A 19,528-nucleotide genomic window follows, 5' to 3' on the forward strand; every position below is an offset into this window, starting at 1 on the left:
AATGCCGAGACAGGAACATGGTCATGGTCTCCCAGACATGGTCGGCCTGTGTTCTCTCCCACATGAGGCGTCCCCATGTCACGCTCCATTAGCAAAGGATCTTGATCAGCTCAGTTTCTGTTCAATCCAACGGGGAAGAAACATCCGTCTAAGTTCTCGGATAAATCGAAAGCATCAGTCGAACGATCACAGCTTTCGGACTCTCACTATCTGGCGTCGTCACCACACACCTACTCAGATGCGATTTCGGAACCGGTTTACATCATACCATACCCCGCTAAAGCTGTGTTATACTCGCAGAGCATCAGGCTTGTGATTGATGAGCCGGAAGCAATGCTGAAACACTAACTAGACGTAAATACCCGAGGCAAACCACGACGAAACATCGGTACAAATTAGCAATGAGGCGGTCCTTTAGATCCAAATTCCCTCGGGAAACCGACAAGCGCAGATGAAATTCGACACTTACAATCGATAACCTATATCTGTAACGATACAACCATATTTCTGAAGAACACTATCTCCAGAAATCCCAATTCAAGTGAGATCCACCAAACAGAACACAGGTTTGATGGAGAGACCATGGAAAATCCCCAAAGCGCAAGGAAGAAGGAAAATTGCCCGGAGGAAGATTAAAAGCAAAGGTGAAAACTTTCACCAGAACAATCACAACTCCGAGATGGAAAAGCCAGGGATTTTCCATCATTTTCTCGAGAAAATATAGCGTCAGCTTCCGTTTTTATGGTAATTATAGCGTCTCAATGAACTCTGAACCGTTACATCTTTCAATTGCTCGTCTGCTTATGAGAATTTGATCGGACGGTGTATATATATATATGCTATTGTATGACAATAGATATAGTGACATGACAGAAGAATTTTTGTGATTTCTGATTGTAATAGCAGTGACACGACGAAACCAAGACAATAAAAACGCCATCGATGACATTACACGACAATGAACACAACTGCTCAGACATGGAGAGACTATCCATAACCATTTCCGCTTCGAATTCAGATGAGAAAGAAATTCCGATTTCCGATCTCCCATTTTTTCGCAGTTTCAAGCCGCAAGAATAGGGTTCCTCTCTTCATCGATATCAACTACGAGAACCCGTCCCGAGTCCGACCCGTTTGGCCCTTCCGAATAGAGCGTCGGAAGATACGCTTTGTACGCAGGTAGGTACCTCGAAACAAAGTCCCTTACCTCTTCATCCGACATCCCGGGATTTCCCGCCAGCCTCATTGCGATCTCAGCCTGCCCCAACCAAAAAAAACCCGGCTTTGATATCGAACACTTACCAAGAAACGAATCCATAGTTCGGGACACAACTAACGAACCTGCAGTCGCCATTGGTAGACATAACTCGGGTCCTTAATCTTGATCACGACCCAAGCGCCGATGTACTTGTCCCACGCGTCGTAATAAGCTCCGAGATTCTTATTCACCGTCTCCAACTGCAAAGCAAGCAATCGCCATTTCGATAATAAGATGTTTTTGTTTGGATGGAAAAATGATGGAAGATTCCATCATGTAGAAGCCAAGTGATATTTGACAATGACCTGCGGATCAACTGCTTTAACGACTTGGGATGGAAGCGGTTTGAAACCGAGCATCCACCCCTCGAAGAGAATAACCTATGCAGAAAATATACCCGAAAATGAGAATCTTCTCAAATGTTAGTGAACCTCGAAGAGGCAGAAAAACAATTCGGAACAAATGCTCTGTTTTCAACTTCAAACGTGATCTGAATGAGAGTTACCGTTAAAGGTCCTTCAACTTCAGGCCATGTTGAAGCATCAGCTCGGTCACCTCTCCCGTTATAAGCAGACTACGGCCATGGAGAAGTACATCAAGAACACGAAAGTCGAGTCTTTGAAATTTGATTTTGCTTAATGTTAAGGCAAATATTAGTCTCACCTTATCATACCGAGGTACTTTCATCTTCATACCTAAAAAACACACCAAACTTAGATCGGTACATACAAAGAAAAAAACAGCGAATAAAGCCGTCGATTGAATGAACTAACTATTAACCTTCTTTGGTCATTTTGGTAAGAGATTCAAGTGTCTCGATGGAAAATTGAAGATCATGGCTTCCTGCATTTCCCCGCAACTGAAAACAACCAAAACCATTCTCAGGAACATAATACAAAGGAGAAAATGTCGGGAACCCGAGAAAACACAGACAGAAACATTGAGAGAATCAGAGAATGACATTAACCTCTAGAAGAGCATTTCCCGGATTTGCTTCTCGAAGTTTAGCCTACCAATAACGGTAGTTAACAACATAAGCAAGATAACTGACAGATAAACCAAGACAAAGAGTAGATAATTTTTTTTCCTTTTCAAGCATATAACACCTGGCCTTCTGCAGTCAGGTAGAAATCATCTATGGATATGGTTGCCGATTTCCTGAAATCATAACAAAATCCATGAGATACCATCTCTTTTTTCATGGCAAGAACGACTCAGCTTGCACAGAGTGAAAAAGGTGATTACCTTCCGGTAGTTTTGAAAAGATAATCGAGTGCAAACACGAGCGTCGTCTTACCACACCCTTGTGGGGCGCTAAAACCAATCTGCAATGTTCGAAAATATCGATGATTCAACGATCAACCGACCCTTTTCTTATATAATACTGATTCGATAGTTTTGAATCAGTACCACTAATGGAGGCACATCATCTCCATCTTCGAACTCGGAATTATGCAGGGCAATCTGGTTTTCACACCAGACAAAGACAGGTATATAGTAGTGGTATATCCTAGCTTTCTGAGGAACCGTGAGACGGAGCTCGTTGAGCTGAAACAGTCTGCAGAGCTGTGATCCATACATTAGCCATTTGTCAATGGAGTCTCCGACTTTTTCGGGAGTAAGACCCAACTTTTCAATGAGAGGACCCGAGCATATGAACTGAAAAAGATCCTGCACTGAAGCAATGTCCACCGTTTTGGTCGGTAGGGCCGAGCATCGGAACAATCTGTCGCTACTCGTCCCTGAAACATGAACCATCGAATTGTCTTGAATCCAGGAGCATCCACAACCTGCAGATAAGGAAAAACAGATAGTCCACAAGAAAGGGTTTCCATATTCAGAACAATCTTAAAAACTGTCGTCGCAGAATCAGAAGGTTTTGCATGAGAATGAACCGAGGCCGAGTTAAATCACAGAGAGAGCTACCAGTTGATAATTTCCAATTTCCCAGAAGAACCATTAAGGACATTATTCATAAAAGGTAATGACTTCAGCCTTAGGAATCAATTCCTTTTCCGTTCCTGTAATCAAATCGATCGGCCAAACACGCAGAATCATGATCAAAACTGAAAGAAAACACGAATCCGGAGCCGAAACAGAGCTCCAAACGAGAAAAATTAAGCAATTTAACCACTCTGAACCATAGTTCTCCCCATACCTTCACATTCGTCAGAGAAACAAGATGAAAAACCACTAAGAAATGAGGAACTGGGACAAACATCAAGACCAAATCCCGGCACTCGACATCGTACTAGAAGAAACCCACAATTTTACAATCAGAAATTACGAAAAGGGTTACCGTAACAAGCAGAAAAAACGCTGCTTTACCGGGATACGAGAAATGGGCATGAATGGGCGAGAGCTTCGAGGACGAAGAACAATCAACATGGTTGTAGGCGTTTGAAGAAAGGAAACGACGTTTGGAATTGTTGTTGTTATTATTAAAATGAAGATTATAATAACAAGGAACAGGATGACCCTTTTGACAAAAGCTATTATTATAATGCCGAAAAAAGGTCGCCGCCTGCCATGGCGACACCAAGCTCGAAGTTGCTGCCGCCATTCTCCCTCCCTCCCTCCCCAAGCAGAGCGACACATCAGCGATGAGGCACAAAAAGGAGCACAGACTTAATATGTTTTTATTTTTATTTTTATTTTAATTTCTGTGGTGCGAAAAAGACATATTGTCACATAATGTGTGAGCAATATTCCTCCTCAGGATAACGTGTAATTAATTGAGGATTCTGAGCTTATTCTCTTAATTAATGCATTAAGTGACAGAATGTGAATATATATTTATAAATATTTATTTTTCGTGGCATATTTCCCCGACCATACATCATCCAAACATTTTGATAGACAAAGCAAAAAAACTGTCCGGAAAAAGACATAGAAAGATCGACTCTGTAATAATGTACATCCCAGTGATACAAATAAACTAATCTGGTGCTGCTACCGGTTTAAGTTTAACCGGATTTGGTACCAAACCAATCTAAAGTTCTAAACTCAAATAGAACCAAACCAAATTAGACCGGATTTGTGGTAGAGATGAGTGGAAAAGTCGAACTAGTTTTATGAACAACGATTTTTTTGGCTTGATTAAAAGATCAATATGACAAAAAAAAATGTGTTATCGGTTAAGAGATGAACCGCTTGGTTTAGTCCTTTAGAACAGCGTGTCAAGCAGCTTCGAAGAAGATAGAGCAGCCACGGATTTGAACTGCAAAGATCCATCCATAAACCGGAATTAACCGAATGATAACCAGAAGTTCCAAGAATCTGGTATTTCGGTTAAACAAAACCAAGACTGAGACTGGATTAGTTGTGCTTTACCTTCTCCTGTCTGTACTTCATGCGTGTAGCGTTCAAGGGGCATACTTTGGTGTTCAGCTGCAACTCTTGCAAGGCGAAAACCGATTCTTTGAGATCCGATGCTTTATACGTTGTGTAATGCTCCAGAGTCAGATTCTGCAACTCGAAGAAAAACCAAAGTGAGTTCCAAGATTCTTGGAACAGAACTGTGTCCTGAATCAAGAGGACAGAATATTGGATGCAGACCCAAGGGTGGCATGATTGATCCAAGGTCCACTTTGCAAGGAAAACAGCAGAAGCAGCGATAACAGAAGGAAGAAACTTCAAGAAATCGTAGTCTATTAACGTCAATTCTGTCAGATAGTTGGATAGAAACTCCAGTTCGAGACTCGAGTTCTGCAGATCAGCCATCAAATACCGAGCAAAGCCTTAACCTTTCTGCTAAACACGTACAACCAAATGCATTGATAGCCATGAAAAAATCATTTACCGGGTGAGAAGCTTGAGCTGCTCGAAGAAATCTCCTGGAGAATCGAGGATTAAGGATATGAAACCAAGAAACATCAAAAGTATAAACATTTGAAGGAAGCACCAAAAGCCACGATACCTGAGGAATGTTTTCGAAGTGGGAGTGAATATTTGAAAGCCAAAATACTTGAGCACTTCGCTCTCCATTTCCAGCACCTGATCTCTTGTGTAAGTATTATCCGTGATGAAGCAGAACTCTTCAATGTGTGGTGCACAGATTTCTTCATACTTCCTTTAAATTGTCCAAGCAACCCAGAAAATCTTAAGACCGAGCTATTTTCCTTGACAAGATAAGGTATTGAAATGGCTCTGCAACTTACGAAGCAATCAGCATGCAAGTGATGCCAAGCAATTGAAGTCTCTGTCTTTCAATGTAGTTTCCATGAAGGAACCAGTCTATAAGATATACTGTGAGGTACAAAGTGTCAGGCACCAGTGTATATTCCTCAGAGACCTAGAATTGAAATTAGATGAACAACTTGGTTAAACACCGAGAAGAAACGAGATCCAAACATGGGCATGAAAGTAGAATCAGTGGCAAAGCAAGCAAACAAACCTCCACAAGCCAATCAACCAGAATTCCCCGCATGGTTTGGGTGATATCCTTCTGTATTCTCTCCATAAAACCGGGATAAGGTCTACGGTTAAGCTGTTCAAAATAGAAAATTGGAAATAAGAACATGGGAGAGAACATGAATCCATGGTAGTAAAAAAAGAACAATATCACATCCAGATATTACTTCTGCAACACGCAGATTGTGGTAGATTTCAGGTGCATAAAAGCTGCAGAGTAAAGGGTTCTTGTGATCCAAATCAATGTCTATGAATTCCGGACTATCCAACGCTGTCAAACTGCCGGGAACATCATTCTTCTCCACTGTAAACAATTACAAAAAGCGGGCACATATGTATGTTACAACCCAGTGGTTAATCAACTGACACCTGAGCTAGATTGAGCTTGGATCACCTTTATAAGCTGATTTCCCAGGGGGTCGAGGAGGCAATCTGGAATTCAGCTTCTCGATACAGCTAGCTGCTCCTTCGTTTGTGACTAAGCTCGTGCCTGAAGAAAAACACGGGTTTCTTGCCGAATTTGACGCTTTACTCAGTTCAGACTCGACTGTCCTACTCTGTTCAACAGCCGTTGCTTCTGTCCTGGATTGAAGATCAGATTCTTCTGAAGTACCAGAACGTGCCACTCTCGATGTACTCGCCCGTCCCTTCTTGAACTGGTTGATGGCCTTCGCCTGGATCAAAAGTATCATCGAAGAGATTTTGACATCAGTATCTTACACAAAAATGACAAAGCCAACATTTTGAGAAGCTTTGTAAACTTAAAAACCTGAACTTTAGCGACATTGAAGCAACTTCTGTATGAACTCTCGCAGCTAATGTTGGTGACATCCCTTAGAATGGCTCGCTTCTTAGGTGCATTGCTTTTCTTCTCCTCCAAGGCTGCTCTTTTCGTGTTAGCTCTCGGCACCCGTTGCTGATTCTGTCTTGTAGGCACTTCTGAAGGTTTTGTCTGTCCCGAAGAACGCAAAGTAGACGCAAAGGCACGCGTAAAAGGGCGGCCATGGAGCGATATGGCATTGCCAGATCCAGCATTCTCCTTTCCCATGATCTAAATCCCACGGAAAAGATCCAACCTTGAAGTTTTAGATCTTAGCACTGCATGATTTTCCCATCTGCGGAATTGAAATCAAGGGAAAATGAAGATTAGAGTTATGAAGACGTAAACTTGAAACCAAGAGACCTCTATCCAGAGAAAACTGTTAATCTATTCTGAGAATTGTGGAATCGTATAATGTGATTCTGAAGCCACAAAAAAGAAACAAAGAGCAACTACTCATTGCTCAAGCAGGGAATTCACCACATGATCGTTGCTGTGGCTTTCCTCTTGGGAAAAATTTCCAGGAAAATTGGACCATTGAATTCAAGAAGGGTGTCAATAGGAGATGGATAGATACAATCAAGTTCCAAGTTTCAGACTTTTTCAAACTTCTTAAGATTCAAAAGTGGATCAGGGATTATTCGATTTCCCAAACGGTGATGGCAGAAAACCCCTCGACCCAACGATATGTGTATTCATTAAGAGCAAATGAAAAAAGTGTCGTTGCAGATTTACGGCGATATACTCTGCTACTAACGTAAAACCACGAAATCGACAGAATATTTTCCCAAAATGTATTAGGAAAAGTAATATTCGATGATCCATGTGCCATTTCTTTCTTTCTTGAGTCCCTGAGAAGTATATATTTTGTCCAAAAAAGGGGAAGAGAAAGGAAGAAAAATTCTGTGGAATTGCTTCTCAGCAACAGCCACATTCTCTCAGTAAACAAACAGGCCACAAGAAAACCTCACAGCCCCGTGAAACTAAAGCTGCAAGATGTCGGGAAATTCAAGAGAACCCACAAAACCCATCTTCGATCCATCAGCAGAAACACCAGAAATCGGCTCACATTTTTATTTTCTCAGGAAACAAACAGACCCACGAGAAAATCCGTAGAAACCCACGAATCAAAAGCTTCAAATTTCGACAAGGAGTCAAGAAATCACGGGAAAACCAGTCGGGTCTACGTTCGCACAAAACGCTACGAAATGCAGGCACGCTTATGCATACGAAGTAGGATGCATCTCAAATGAGGTTCTTATCAAAAGGAAAGAAGGAAAAAGATGGAGAAAGATTTAGATGGGACCTGGGGAAACTCCAGAAAACGCTTCAAAAACCTCTCTCTTTTCCTTCAAAGAAAGAAAAAGATAGGGGAATGGGCAGATCAAGAGTTATATAGTCAAATTGCTTTTAGGTAAAGAGAGTGTCAGCGAGAGTGCGCGGAGGGAGCGGGATGAGGTCTGCGTTTAAAACAAATACTAACAAGAAATTAAAAACGAAAACTTTACGAATAAATCGACATTAAAATAGTGCAGGGAACGAAACCCCTTGACTGGTTGACCGCGCAAGATGAAGAAGACAGATTAGAGGATTTGGTTAATTAATCGGTGGTTAATTTCTCATTTGTGACTTGAGGATTAGATTAGTCATTAACGATTCCCTTATTTACCCCTTGAAACTCATCTTATTTACCATATATGTTTCTCCCCTCCATTCCACAGCCTACATTATCAGTGGCCTTTTCGTCATTTCGCCTCGCAATATGTATTCTCAATTAATGAGGATAGTGTTTTAATTTTCGCAAAAAAAAAAAACATTTTCCTTTTGGTTTATCGATTTTCAGAAATGAAAGGCAAAATATGTACGTTTTCAAGTATTAATAATTATATTAATTTACACATTTATACCGCGAGATATGGTGATACATTCTTTACCAACGTAAGGTATTTAATCTATAGTTAAATTATTTTTTTTAAAGGTGAACAAATTACTTGTTCCAAAGTTCAAAATTCGAACAAAGATTCCACCAAAATTTTCAATTATAGATTTTAAATTTACGAGTAAGCAGTTACTTTGTTCTATTTTTATTTTACATTTATTATGTGTCTTTTGATATTCCTAGAAGCTTATACGTACCACCCACCCACATGATGGTAAGGAATTAGTTTTTTTTTCCTTCTATTTTTATATATTGTCGGGTAAAGTTCATAATGAGAATCCGATTCATTTGGAGTTTTTCTTGTCACCAAATCCGTTTAATTTTGGTTATACTTGAGACTATTTCTTGGTCAATATCAATTTAAATTTATATTCCTGTGGTTGCGGATTATAATTATTATTACGTGTTTTTTTTATAAAACCCAATTTGACTCGGCAATTAACATTTTCTGTATAAAACATTTTTAATAGTATATGATTACTTGGGGAGCTTTTAAATATATGTAGTGTATCGGTTATTTTATGATTGGGATGCATTAAGGGCCTAAACAATAAAAGCGTCGTGGCAATTTTTTTTTTCTTTCTCCAACCAACACTTGTTAAGGCCAGCAAAGTCAAAACAATTATATGATTGATTTTAAAAACTTTTGGAGGTTACATCTTTGCGAACTGTCGACGAAACATCTTCAGATTAGACCTATATATATATATATATAATGTACATATATATTCTTGAATTAAATGATGTAAAACAAAAAAAAGAAACTTAAGTATGACGTTTGAAAACGTAACATAGAATGCATGAGGGACGTTATATATTGTTAGAGATGCAGATCTTTTTTTATTACATATATATATATATATATATAAAATAAAATAAAACAAGATAGGGTTTGAAATGGACGTAACGGGCCGGGGGAAGTAGGTCATTCACTTATATGATCATTTGTGTCCAAGAGAGGGGACCGAGATTCAAATACATTTAACAAGTTTGTATTTTGTCATTTTTTTAAACCCCCCCGCCGATCGGTTTGGATCAAATTTAGAACCCATCAGATTGGAGTATGTTTTACAATTTATCTGTATCAATGATTCAATGGGCTTGATCTGCAGGCATTCCTCCAAAAGACTGACATCCCCCGCAAGCTCTGCACTGCCAGAAAGCAACTCACCCAGGACACTGTCCACATTCTTCTCAGTCTCAGTTGTTGGTTCTACACAAAACAATGGTTATTGCTATGAGAATTTTATAACAAAGATATGTTATAGCAATTTTCAATTGTAAAATATATAAATTATGACGGTCCTTTGTTATTTAGATTCAACATCTAAAATAATAATTTGTTCTTAACAACCTAATCCTAAGACTCAAAGCAAATTAAACATGCTCCGAGTTTTAAGATACTTTTTTGTGGAATTGATCTGGTGCAATTGTGTCGTGTTTATATCTCGCTTGTAGTTTGCCCTTCAGGTTCTTTTTTCAACAATTTAGAATACGAGCCGGATTGGTAATTATTCAAAACTAATGGGACATATATCATGTTATTTGGAAATTATGGGGGCATTTCGAATTTGTGGTAGTTGAGAATACCCAATCTTTGCCGTCCACTATTTTCTTCCGATGGAAAATTTTTCCTCCGACATTTTCAAAGGTGGTTTCGTTCTTTGTCTGAAACGCGACCTCTGTTATTTTCCTCAGGTCTCTCTCTCTCTCTGATTGGTAAGAGAAAAACTGGATTCTCTGTGAGAAAAAAATCGGATAATTACAGCAATTTGAACCATCGGATTTGATTTGAATGAATGCTTTGACGATATGTGCGTTTGGGCGGCTTGGAAAAGCGAAAGCAGACAAAGTAAAGTGAGACGACGATAGAATCGGAACAAAGGCGTTACTCTTTTCTACTCTCTACTAAATTTTCAATTTGTCCAAAAAGAACTTTTTACGTTACTCTTTCGTAAAGAGACAGTCTTTGTCCGTATAGAACAGGAATTTATTTTTTTTAATCTTTTATCCCCAATTGAGTTGGCGAAGGTGAAGATGACGATGACGATGACGAAGAGACGTGCATAAAACCAGTTCTCTTTGGTATTTGCCAGTTCGACTATCCTTTTAAATCCGGCTCTCCATAATTTCCAATAGTTTTATCGGGAGAAATTGTCAAATTTTCACGCACTGTTCCTCTTTGATTAGGTGGGTCAATAAAGATATGTGATTTACTCACACATCAAAGCCGATTCGTTTCTGGGTTCAGCTTAATCCCCGATAAAATCTCTGAAATTCTTCTGTTTTTTTGTTATCCGGGTCTCTCGATCAAGGACGTCTTAAAGTTTAGCGAAATGGGTTCGTTCGGGATGCTTTCGAGGAGAGCCTTGGGGACCCAAATGCCCGTCATGGTTCAGGTCAATCTCGTATTCACATCTGGGTTTTCTGATTTGTGTCTCCATGAGTTTTTGTCGTGTCGGGTGAAGCGATCCTTGTCGTGTGAAAACTGTTCGGGTTGTGGTTTTGCGTGCAGATCCGGAAACTCATGGAGGAATTGAAGAACCCCATGTCTCTTGCTCAGGTTTCCCCCTCTTGTTTCTCTCCTCTGTATGTGTGCGTGCTTTCCTTAAACTGTTCTATAGATATGCGCGTGTGTAAATCTCGTTCTGCGTGTTCTAACCAGAAACGAAACGAGAACGCGTCTCCTGTTTCTCGGGGATAAAAGAAAGACCTTGGATTTCGACACTAATGATCTGAAAATACTTCAGTGTCGAAAGCTTTATCTGAAAATTCGTTTGCTTTGTTCAACTTACACAGACAGAGATCATGTGACAGAGCGAGGTTCATCGTTTTGTTTGGTTATGGTTGTCATGTAAGTTTTTCTACTGTTGGTTCAGGGAGTTGTGTATTGGCAGCCTCCTGAACAAGCATTAGAAAAGGTTAAAGAGCTTGTGTGGGATCCTCTCGTTAGTTCTTATGGACCCGACGAAGGTATCCCAGAGTTGAGAGAAGCTCTGCAGAAGAAGGTAATGTCGAAAAAGGGTTTGCTTCCATTGATGAGTGGAAGTTTTTTATGTTTTGATTTCTTTCTGGTATTTGATCTGCAGTTGTGCGAAGAGAATAAGCTACACAAATCTGCTGTGATGGTTACTGCAGGTGCCAATCAGGTAACTCGTCTTTTGTAGCGATGTTTCATCTCTGGTTTTGGCTGGCTCTTGCCTATTCTTGCATTGGCTAACTTAACCCTGTCCCGGGATCCAAACACAGGCGTTTGTGAACCTCGTTCTCACGCTGTGTGACCCGGGTGATTCGGTTGTCATGTTCGAGCCGTACTACTTCAATGCCTACATGGCCTTCCAGATGACTGGAGTTACCGACATACTCATCGGTCCCAACCACCCCGAAACTCTCTATCCCGACGCAGGTGAGGGGAAAAAAAAAAGACACTTCCTTCATTCCCCAGAATCATCTTTGTGATACCTTTTTGCATCGTTCTGAATTTCTCCTTTTCTTCAAAAGACTGGTTAGAGAGGACATTATCTGAATCTAAACCGACCCCGAAGGTTGTAACCGTTGTTAATCCCGGTAATCCGAGCGGGACCTATGTCCCTGAACCCCTGCTTAAGGTGAATCACCCTCTCTCTCTCTCGTGTCGTAACCATTATATATTTGATTGGATGAATCTTTTCCTCTTACGGTTGTTTTTCCGTTTTGTTGTGCAGAGGATTTCGGATATATGTAGCAACGCTGGTTGTTGGCTGATCGTAGATAACACATACGAGTAAGTTTACCGGCCCTGCTTCTGGCATTGATGATGAATCATGAAGATTTTGGTTGAAAGATATGAAATCGCAGGTATTTCATGTATGACGGTTTAAAACATTCTTGCGTCGAGGGGAACCATATCGTCAACGTCTTCTCCTTCTCTAAAACCTATGGCATGATGGGTTGGCGGCTCGGATATGTAAGTAAATCCAATTCTGTTCAACCCAAGTCGCCATTTTTTTCTTCGTTTTTCCATAATAATGTAGAATTTCCGACCTCTGTTTAGCGTATTTCGTGATTGAGCACCATAATCTGACGTCTGAAAACTGAGTTTGAGCTTATGCCTTCTGAGATGTCTTGGTTCTTGATGGCTATAGGATATATAAGATGATACTCGAACCGGTAATCTATTCCCATCGGGTCGGAGAAAAATGCATACGGACGTAACGTTTTCCCTTGCTGCAGATAGCGTACCCCGAGGAACTGGAAGACTTTGGAAAGCAGCTTCTGAAAGTTCAGGACAACATCCCGATATGTGCATCGATAATCTCTCAGAGGCTTGCGCTCTACGCGCTAGAGATGGGGCCGGGGTGGGTGGAGGAACGGGTGAAGGGTCTGGTCAAGAACCGAGAGATAGTACGAGAGGCCCTCGGGCCACTGGGAAAAGGTAACGTGAAGGGAGGAGAAGGGGCAATATACCTGTGGGCAAAGTTACCCGAGGGTTACACCGACGATTTCAAGGTGGTCAAGTGGTTAGGGCACCGCCACGGAGTCGTGGTTATCCCCGGGAGCGCATGCGGGAGCCCCGGGCACCTTCGGGTGTCATTCGGAGGGTTGCCCGAGGCAGCGACGAGAGCCGCCGCAGAGAGGTTGAGGAGAGGTTTGGAGGAGCTTGTTCTTCATGGAATGGTGGAGTGAACGAAATCGCAGTAAGGCCCAAGAAAAAAGGATGTAAACTTTTTATTTATATATATTCAACTTTAGTTTGTGGCTAAGATCCATTGATCTTAGAAAGCTTTTGGTTTTAATGTCAATAATAATAACAATAAAGAAAAATGGTTTAGTGAATGTAGCCATTGCCAATTTGAAGGCCCAATTATTATGGGCCTGTATCATGACCCAATTATTATGGGCCTGTATTTGGGCTCAATTGTCATAATATGTTCGGTTTGATTCTATGTCGATTTCGATTCGGTTTTCGTTCAATTTGGAAAAAAGTTTATTTTAAAAAAATATTTTTTTTAGAATTTTAAATTTTCGTTTCGATTTTGATATATTCGGTTTACTAAAAGTATAACCGTCCAAGATTTTTTGACTACTTTTTTTTCCGGTTCGGTTTCAAAGAACCAAAAATGCCCATAGTTCTTGTCGTTTTATAACATAAACCAAAATCAACGTGTTTTGTCTTAAATAGCAGCTAAATAATGACCGTATCCCATTTCCTCTTTTTCCTTTGTTTTCTAATAAAAAGAAAAAGAAATCCAAGTAGCCTATTGTCGGTATATATATATATATATATATATATATTGATCTGAAAATACTTCAGTGTCGAAAGCTTTATCTGAAAATTCGTTTGCTTTGTTCAACTTACACAGACAGAGATCATGTGACAGAGCGAGGTTCATCGTTTTGTTTGGTTATGGTTGTCATGTAAGTTTTTCTACTGTTGGTTCAGGGAGTTGTGTATTGGCAGCCTCCTGAACAAGCATTAGAAAAGGTTAAAGAGCTTGTGTGGGATCCTCTCGTTAGTTCTTATGGACCCGACGAAGGTATCCCAGAGTTGAGAGAAGCTCTGCAGAAGAAGGTAATGTCGAAAAAGGGTTTGCTTCCATTGATGAGTGGAAGTTTTTTATGTTTTGATTTCTTTCTGGTATTTGATCTGCAGTTGTGCGAAGAGAATAAGCTACACAAATCTGCTGTGATGGTTACTGCAGGTGCCAATCAGGTAACTCGTCTTTTGTAGCGATGTTTCATCTCTGGTTTTGGCTGGCTCTTGCCTATTCTTGCATTGGCTAACTTAACCCTGTCCCGGGATCCAAACACAGGCGTTTGTGAACCTCGTTCTCACGCTGTGTGACCCGGGTGATTCGGTTGTCATGTTCGAGCCGTACTACTTCAATGCCTACATGGCCATGTTATGTCAATATGGATATAGAATTTTTTGGTATCATATTTTATATATATATATATATATATATATATGTGTGTATGTGTGTTTCTGGTTCAACAAGTGGTCTTTGATTCCCATGATTTTCGAGATATTTTGTCTCATTAGGAAACGTGTTTGGCTGATTAACTTGTTTGAAACCATAATTACCATGATTTGTACTAATTGTCGTTTTATTTATCTGTCTTATTCTATCACGCAATAATTTACCAAATTTGTCCAATCCATTGAAAAACAAACAAGACGCAATATTATTGTGACATATAAACCTTACAAGATTTGCTGTCCTATTGTCTGACTTTAATGCTTAGTCACTTCAGTAATGACAAAATCATATTATTCAATTAAATCATTGCTTCAAATCTTAATTACGCTTTTTTTTTGTTTTATTAGTAAATTCCAATCAAAGCTAGCTTAATCTCTCTCTCTCTCTCTCTTTCATTTGTATGCATATCAGTATATGCATTGATGTCAGGATCCATGAAAGGCAAGGATAAACATATAATTAATGAAATGATGGTATCAAATGAGATTGGAATAAAAAGAACACACAATAATTTTATATTTAAAAATGGGCCATTGTAGTTAATATTGAATTATCAAAGGAGCGTGTGAATTTGGTCCGACACATAATTCCAAAACTTTGGTGACCTTTGCATTTTTTAGATTAATATATATAAAGCCTAATAAATCCAAGAGACGTGAAGATTAGGTGTTATTTCCACGTGGGTGATTATCAACCACGTCAAAAATGCACTTCCTCCCCTTGATGTTTTTGTTTGCGCAAGATTTTAAAGACAAATATTATTCCAATTTGCTTGACAAACATCATATACTCCCATGTTATACATTAAATATATATATATATATGTATATATGTCGGTACAAATTAATTACCCCATATACATGCATACATATATGTGTATATACATGTATCCACACATGCATAGGCACACGTATCCACAAACTTTTTTTTTCCGGTAAAGACGTATCCACAAACTTCATTACAACAGAAACCATTAATTCCCTTCGTGACATTCTGCCAAAGGATATGGAAAATGATATATAGTACTGTCCGGAGCATCACGTGATGAGCACGTGCATACCGCACAAGGGGATGAACAATGTGCATGTGCATGTCCATGTTTATGTGTGTATATCTACGTGTTGTCCATAAATTGGCGTGTTCCAAAATATTGGTGGTTCGTTGTCATGAAAACTTTGGCATATTTTAACGTCCAACCAAAAAAAAATTTGGAATATGAAGACAAGAACTGATGTGAAATCCTGAATCTTTACAACTTTTTAATTTTTAATTAAGTCGATGAAAGACTTCTAACCAACGCATAAAAATAAATCGATAATTTACAACTTTTTAATTTTGATTACGTTACGGAATACTTTAATTCAATCCATAACGATTTATTTACCCTTTTTTTTTGTGTGTATTCGCTATTGTTAACAAGACCAATCCTTGACCCCACAAAAAGCTTGTTCATATCATATCGCGATCTTTTTTTTTTTTTTGTAACGGTCGAAAACGAGTCTCACGGCCTTTCGGGGCGGATACTCGTTTGGTCCCGTGGGCCAAACAGTATCTGGGAGAGTAAACTCCCTAATTTCGTGCAATAGTCGGTAAACCATGCGGAACAGATAAATCGACCAAAACTGATCGGAGGGAAACTTCAGACCTCAAAAGGAATGAAACCACAACCTTATACAGAGGACACTTATTTCCAACTGAGTTGAAGTTTTGCCCATCATGTCGCGATCTTGATTTAAAACCATGTATATTTTCATTTTCTGTAACGGAATCCAAACAATAGATTCTAAATTTATTATATATTTTATTTTGGATCCAAATGAATTGCGTTATATTTTATATTATCAATTATCAAAATAAATTCATTTGTGCGTTGTTGCTTTATTAACAAATTATAATGTTGGGAAAAAAATATTTAAGGACCCACGACGAGATGGTGTTTGCATTGCACTCCCACTTTAAATTTTGTCGTCTTTGAGATTTTTGTGTTTTCTTTTGTTTGTAGAGCCTAGTGAGAGCCAAGTAGGACACAAAATAAAAAGACAATATTACACAAAAATAAATAAATAAATAAATATTTATACGTATTTTTATCTTTATAATAAGATATAAATCTGCTCATTTAAAAAAAAAATTCCTTGCAATTACTCAACTTTTACGTTGAAGCTCACATGTGGCTCTTATATTAATTTATCAGATATTATATGTGATAGTCCAATACGATATCGTTAGGGAGCGGCAGCTTTCATCATATTATATATGCATATAAGACAAACGATTAATATATATTCACATCACCCTATAATATAAATTGGAGAATCTAATAATTGACTGATGTAATTGGTTCACCTATTTAAGATATATATAAGTAGGAGAATCAACATAATACGTTCGAATTAATAAATATAAAAAAACTTGTATGTACGTATATATGTAAATATATTATAAATATATAAACTCGTATGTATAACTATATATATAGGTACCGTAGGATACTCGACATAATACCGTCGAATTAATTAATATTTAAAAAAACTCGTATGTATATATTGATGGACATTAAGTTGATGATAATAATAATAATAATAATAATAATAATAATAATAATAATAATAATAATAATAATAATAATAATAATAAGATGATGATGATGATGATGATGATGATGATGATGATGATGATGATGCATTTTCTTGGTTTGTAATTAGTCTAATACACGACAAGACAAAAGCACATGCATTATTCATCATATCATATGGTGAAGATACATCAAACTCTCTCTCTCTCTCGGTATAAACTTCCTGTATATAGATATAGATATATATTATAATAAAAAAAGTATGGCCAGCTACATTTATAGATTTTTTTTATTGAATTTATTCGTTAAAGCGGTTGACTAACCAGTAAGAATTCACCAAACAAATCTCTTGTCAATATTTATAAAACGTATCAAACACTATCCACGCCCATATGTATTTGCCATCTCCTCCTTTACCCTCTATAAATACCCTCCTCCTCCTCAATCCATTCCCTGCAAACACGTTTAGCTACTCCGAGAGAGTATATGCCTTCCATGTTAACTGATGTGTTTAGAGCTCACCCCATCTCGCTCTCTCACCAAACCCATGACCTCACTTCTCTCCGCCAACTCCCCGACTCCTTCACTTGGACCCACGAAGACGACCTCCTCTTCTCCGCCGCCTCAAATGACCAAAATACCCTTCCCGTCATCGACCTCTCCGACCACGCCGCCGCCGCCGCCATCGGCCGTGCATGCATGTCTTGGGGAGCTTTCCAGGTCACCAACCACGGTGTGCCTTTGTCGCTCCTCGACGACATCGAGTCCCTCACCGTTAGCCTTTTCCGTCTTCCGGCTCACCGGAAAATGAGGGCCGCTCGGCCGGTGGACGGTGTCTCTGGCTACGGCGTCGCCCGTATCGCTTCCTTCTTCCACAAGCAAATGTGGTCCGAAGGTTTCACGGTCACCGGCTCTGCCCGCGACCATTTCCGCAAACTTTGGCCACTTCATCACCTCAAATACTGGTATATATACACGCCTATATATATATATAAATATACGCACACGCACATGTATTTATACACGATTAATATAAGCCAGTACAAGTGTATTATTAATTATTATAGTATACCCTAGATGTCCAAGTGCCTTTTTATAAGCGTATAAAACCAAGTATTCGTTCCTCCACCACGCACATCCGATCCGAACGTATACTTAATTACACATATATGCATGAATCCACACATATACAGACACACACACATATATATACATGCACACGAATTTTTCAATGAGTAAACTTCTATGAGAAGAGAAATTAAGGAATTGATTGTCCTTGCATGAATCATTCAGATATGGTACTAACGGAAGCATAAAAACAGAAACCGAACTTTTGCCATGACGAAGTTTAGTAAAAAGCAGAATGATAGCAAATGGACCCACGTGAAGATTTGGACATACATATTACATACGTATTTAAGTTGGACCGATGAAAACTAAACCCCACTTGCTTTATACTTTTTCCTCCAAAGAGACGTACACATATGTATACACATACATATGTTATACTTAAATTGCATATATGCCTAATGTTTGTAGTATATATTCATATCCATTTAACAGTGACGTTATCAAAGAGTACGAGGAACACATGCAAAAGTTGGCAACGAAGTTGATGTGGTTGGTGTTAAGTTCCCTCGGCGTGACCGAAGCGGACATCAAATGGGCCGGGCCCAATTCGGATTTTAACGGGGCCCAGGCAGCGATACAGCTAAACCACTATCCGGTTTGCCCAGAACCGGACCGGGCAATGGGTCTAGCTGCTCATACCGACTCCACTCTCCTGACCGTTCTGTACCAAAACATCACCGCCGGTCTACAGGTCTTCAAGGATGGGGTCGGTTGGCTCACTGTGTCACCCATCCCTGGCTCGCTCGTGGTCAATATCGGCGATCTCCTCCACATCTTATCAAACGGGCGGTTACCGAGCGTGCTTCACCGAGTCCGGGTTAACAAGAACCGGTCCCGATTCTCTGTTGCTTATCTATGGGGCCCACAATCCGACGTCCAGATCTCGCCCATATGGAAGCTGGTTAGCCCGGTCGAACCACCTCTGTACCGGCCGGTTACTTGGAAGGAGTACCTTCGAACAAAAGCAACACACTTCAACAATGCACTTTCGGTGATTAGGGCTCATCAACAAGAATGATATCGTTTGACTTTTGGGTTGATTAATCAAATTATTTTTCACTTGTGTTGTACATAATTCCTGAAAAAAATGTATTCTAAAATTAAAATCTACTTAATGATATATATGGAAAAAATATGGAAGCTTACTAACCGGACCGGTCCAAGGCCTAGCCACGCATGCCAACTCTCACTCTCCTAATCATCCTCCATCTTGATTTATCGTCCAAACCGAAGTTAGTTAGCTTAGTCAAACTGGCACTGTACCGACCCGTTACTTGGATGGAGTAACCTCCCGATCTCAGATTTTTTTAGCTCGTTTTTTGACGACTCAAAAATTATTTGACTCAATCTGACTTATCCTCGATCACGAGATAAACAAATCAACTCGTAAGTTAAATACATAACTAAGAAAAATAAAATTTAAATACTAAAA

General features: G+C 39.3%; 4 protein-coding genes and 1 long non-coding RNA gene across 10 annotated transcripts; 3 read left to right on the top strand and 2 right to left on the bottom strand.

Annotated features, from left to right (window-relative positions):
* Positions 1 to 859: 859 nt before the first annotated feature.
* Positions 860 to 3,836, bottom strand: LOC104808210 (D-glycerate 3-kinase, chloroplastic-like). Its single transcript, XM_010533832.1, has 11 exons — positions 3,587 to 3,836; positions 2,669 to 3,048; positions 2,504 to 2,583; positions 2,365 to 2,416; positions 2,226 to 2,267; positions 2,039 to 2,117; positions 1,922 to 1,953; positions 1,764 to 1,832; positions 1,564 to 1,638; positions 1,342 to 1,458; positions 860 to 1,258 (listed from the first exon to the last, which is right to left on the bottom strand). Exons 1-11 carry the CDS (start codon positions 3,819 to 3,821, stop codon positions 1,064 to 1,066), a joined length of 1,356 nt encoding a protein of 451 aa, XP_010532134.1. The 5' UTR covers positions 3,822 to 3,836; the 3' UTR covers positions 860 to 1,063.
* A 296-nt stretch (positions 3,837 to 4,132) lies between these two features.
* Positions 4,133 to 7,923, bottom strand: LOC104808211 (cyclin-A2-4-like). 3 transcript variants are annotated; one of them, XM_010533837.1, is made up of 11 exons: positions 7,798 to 7,923; positions 6,447 to 6,786; positions 6,066 to 6,345; positions 5,839 to 5,975; positions 5,655 to 5,747; positions 5,419 to 5,552; positions 5,178 to 5,330; positions 5,061 to 5,094; positions 4,817 to 4,966; positions 4,592 to 4,726; positions 4,133 to 4,478 (listed from the first exon to the last, which is right to left on the bottom strand). In XM_010533837.1, exons 2-11 carry the CDS (start codon positions 6,717 to 6,719, stop codon positions 4,425 to 4,427), a joined length of 1,443 nt encoding a protein of 480 aa, XP_010532139.1. In that variant the 5' UTR covers positions 6,720 to 6,786; positions 7,798 to 7,923; the 3' UTR covers positions 4,133 to 4,424. The 3 variants fall into 3 exon arrangements, with proteins under 3 accessions (XP_010532139.1, XP_010532135.1, XP_010532136.1); XM_010533833.1 differs by having other exon boundaries at positions 6,441 to 6,786; positions 7,798 to 7,920; XM_010533834.2 differs by lacking the exon at positions 7,798 to 7,923 and adding an exon at positions 7,561 to 7,728 and having other exon boundaries at positions 6,441 to 6,786.
* Positions 7,924 to 10,153: 2,230 nt separating this feature from the next.
* Positions 10,154 to 13,336, top strand: LOC104808212 (aspartate aminotransferase). 3 transcript variants are annotated; one of them, XM_010533840.2, is made up of 10 exons: positions 10,154 to 10,515; positions 10,746 to 10,829; positions 10,946 to 10,993; positions 11,310 to 11,438; positions 11,520 to 11,579; positions 11,680 to 11,836; positions 11,932 to 12,038; positions 12,135 to 12,193; positions 12,268 to 12,376; positions 12,643 to 13,095. In XM_010533840.2, exons 2-10 carry the CDS (start codon positions 10,767 to 10,769, stop codon positions 13,093 to 13,095), a joined length of 1,185 nt encoding a protein of 394 aa, XP_010532142.1. In that variant the 5' UTR covers positions 10,154 to 10,515; positions 10,746 to 10,766. The 3 variants fall into 3 exon arrangements, with proteins under 3 accessions (XP_010532142.1, XP_010532141.1, XP_010532140.1); XM_010533839.2 differs by lacking the exon at positions 10,154 to 10,515 and adding an exon at positions 10,522 to 10,620; XM_010533838.2 differs by lacking the exon at positions 10,154 to 10,515 and having other exon boundaries at positions 10,767 to 10,829; positions 12,643 to 13,336.
* Positions 13,337 to 13,720: 384 nt separating this feature from the next.
* LOC104808213 lies at positions 13,721 to 14,310 on the top strand. Its single transcript, XR_770904.2, has 3 exons — positions 13,721 to 13,981; positions 14,063 to 14,122; positions 14,223 to 14,310. It is a non-coding gene; the product is annotated as an uncharacterized LOC104808213 (long non-coding RNA).
* Positions 14,311 to 17,362: 3,052 nt separating this feature from the next.
* Positions 17,363 to 19,231, top strand: LOC104808214 (gibberellin 3-beta-dioxygenase 1-like). Of its 2 annotated transcripts, none has more exons than XM_010533841.2 (2): positions 17,363 to 17,930; positions 18,505 to 19,231. In XM_010533841.2, the coding sequence occupies exons 1-2, from the start codon at positions 17,452 to 17,454 to the stop codon at positions 19,112 to 19,114; spliced, it is 1,089 nt and encodes a 362-aa protein (XP_010532143.1). In that variant the 5' UTR covers positions 17,363 to 17,451; the 3' UTR covers positions 19,115 to 19,231. The 2 variants fall into 2 exon arrangements, with proteins under 2 accessions (XP_010532143.1, XP_010532144.1); XM_010533842.1 differs by having other exon boundaries at positions 17,370 to 17,930; positions 18,529 to 19,231.
* The last annotated feature ends 297 nt before the right edge of the window (positions 19,232 to 19,528 follow it).

This window comes from Tarenaya hassleriana, unplaced genomic scaffold (assembly GCF_000463585.1).
Source record: "Tarenaya hassleriana unplaced genomic scaffold, ASM46358v1 Cleome14, whole genome shotgun sequence".
Lineage (NCBI taxonomy): Eukaryota > Viridiplantae > Streptophyta > Magnoliopsida > Brassicales > Cleomaceae > Tarenaya > Tarenaya hassleriana.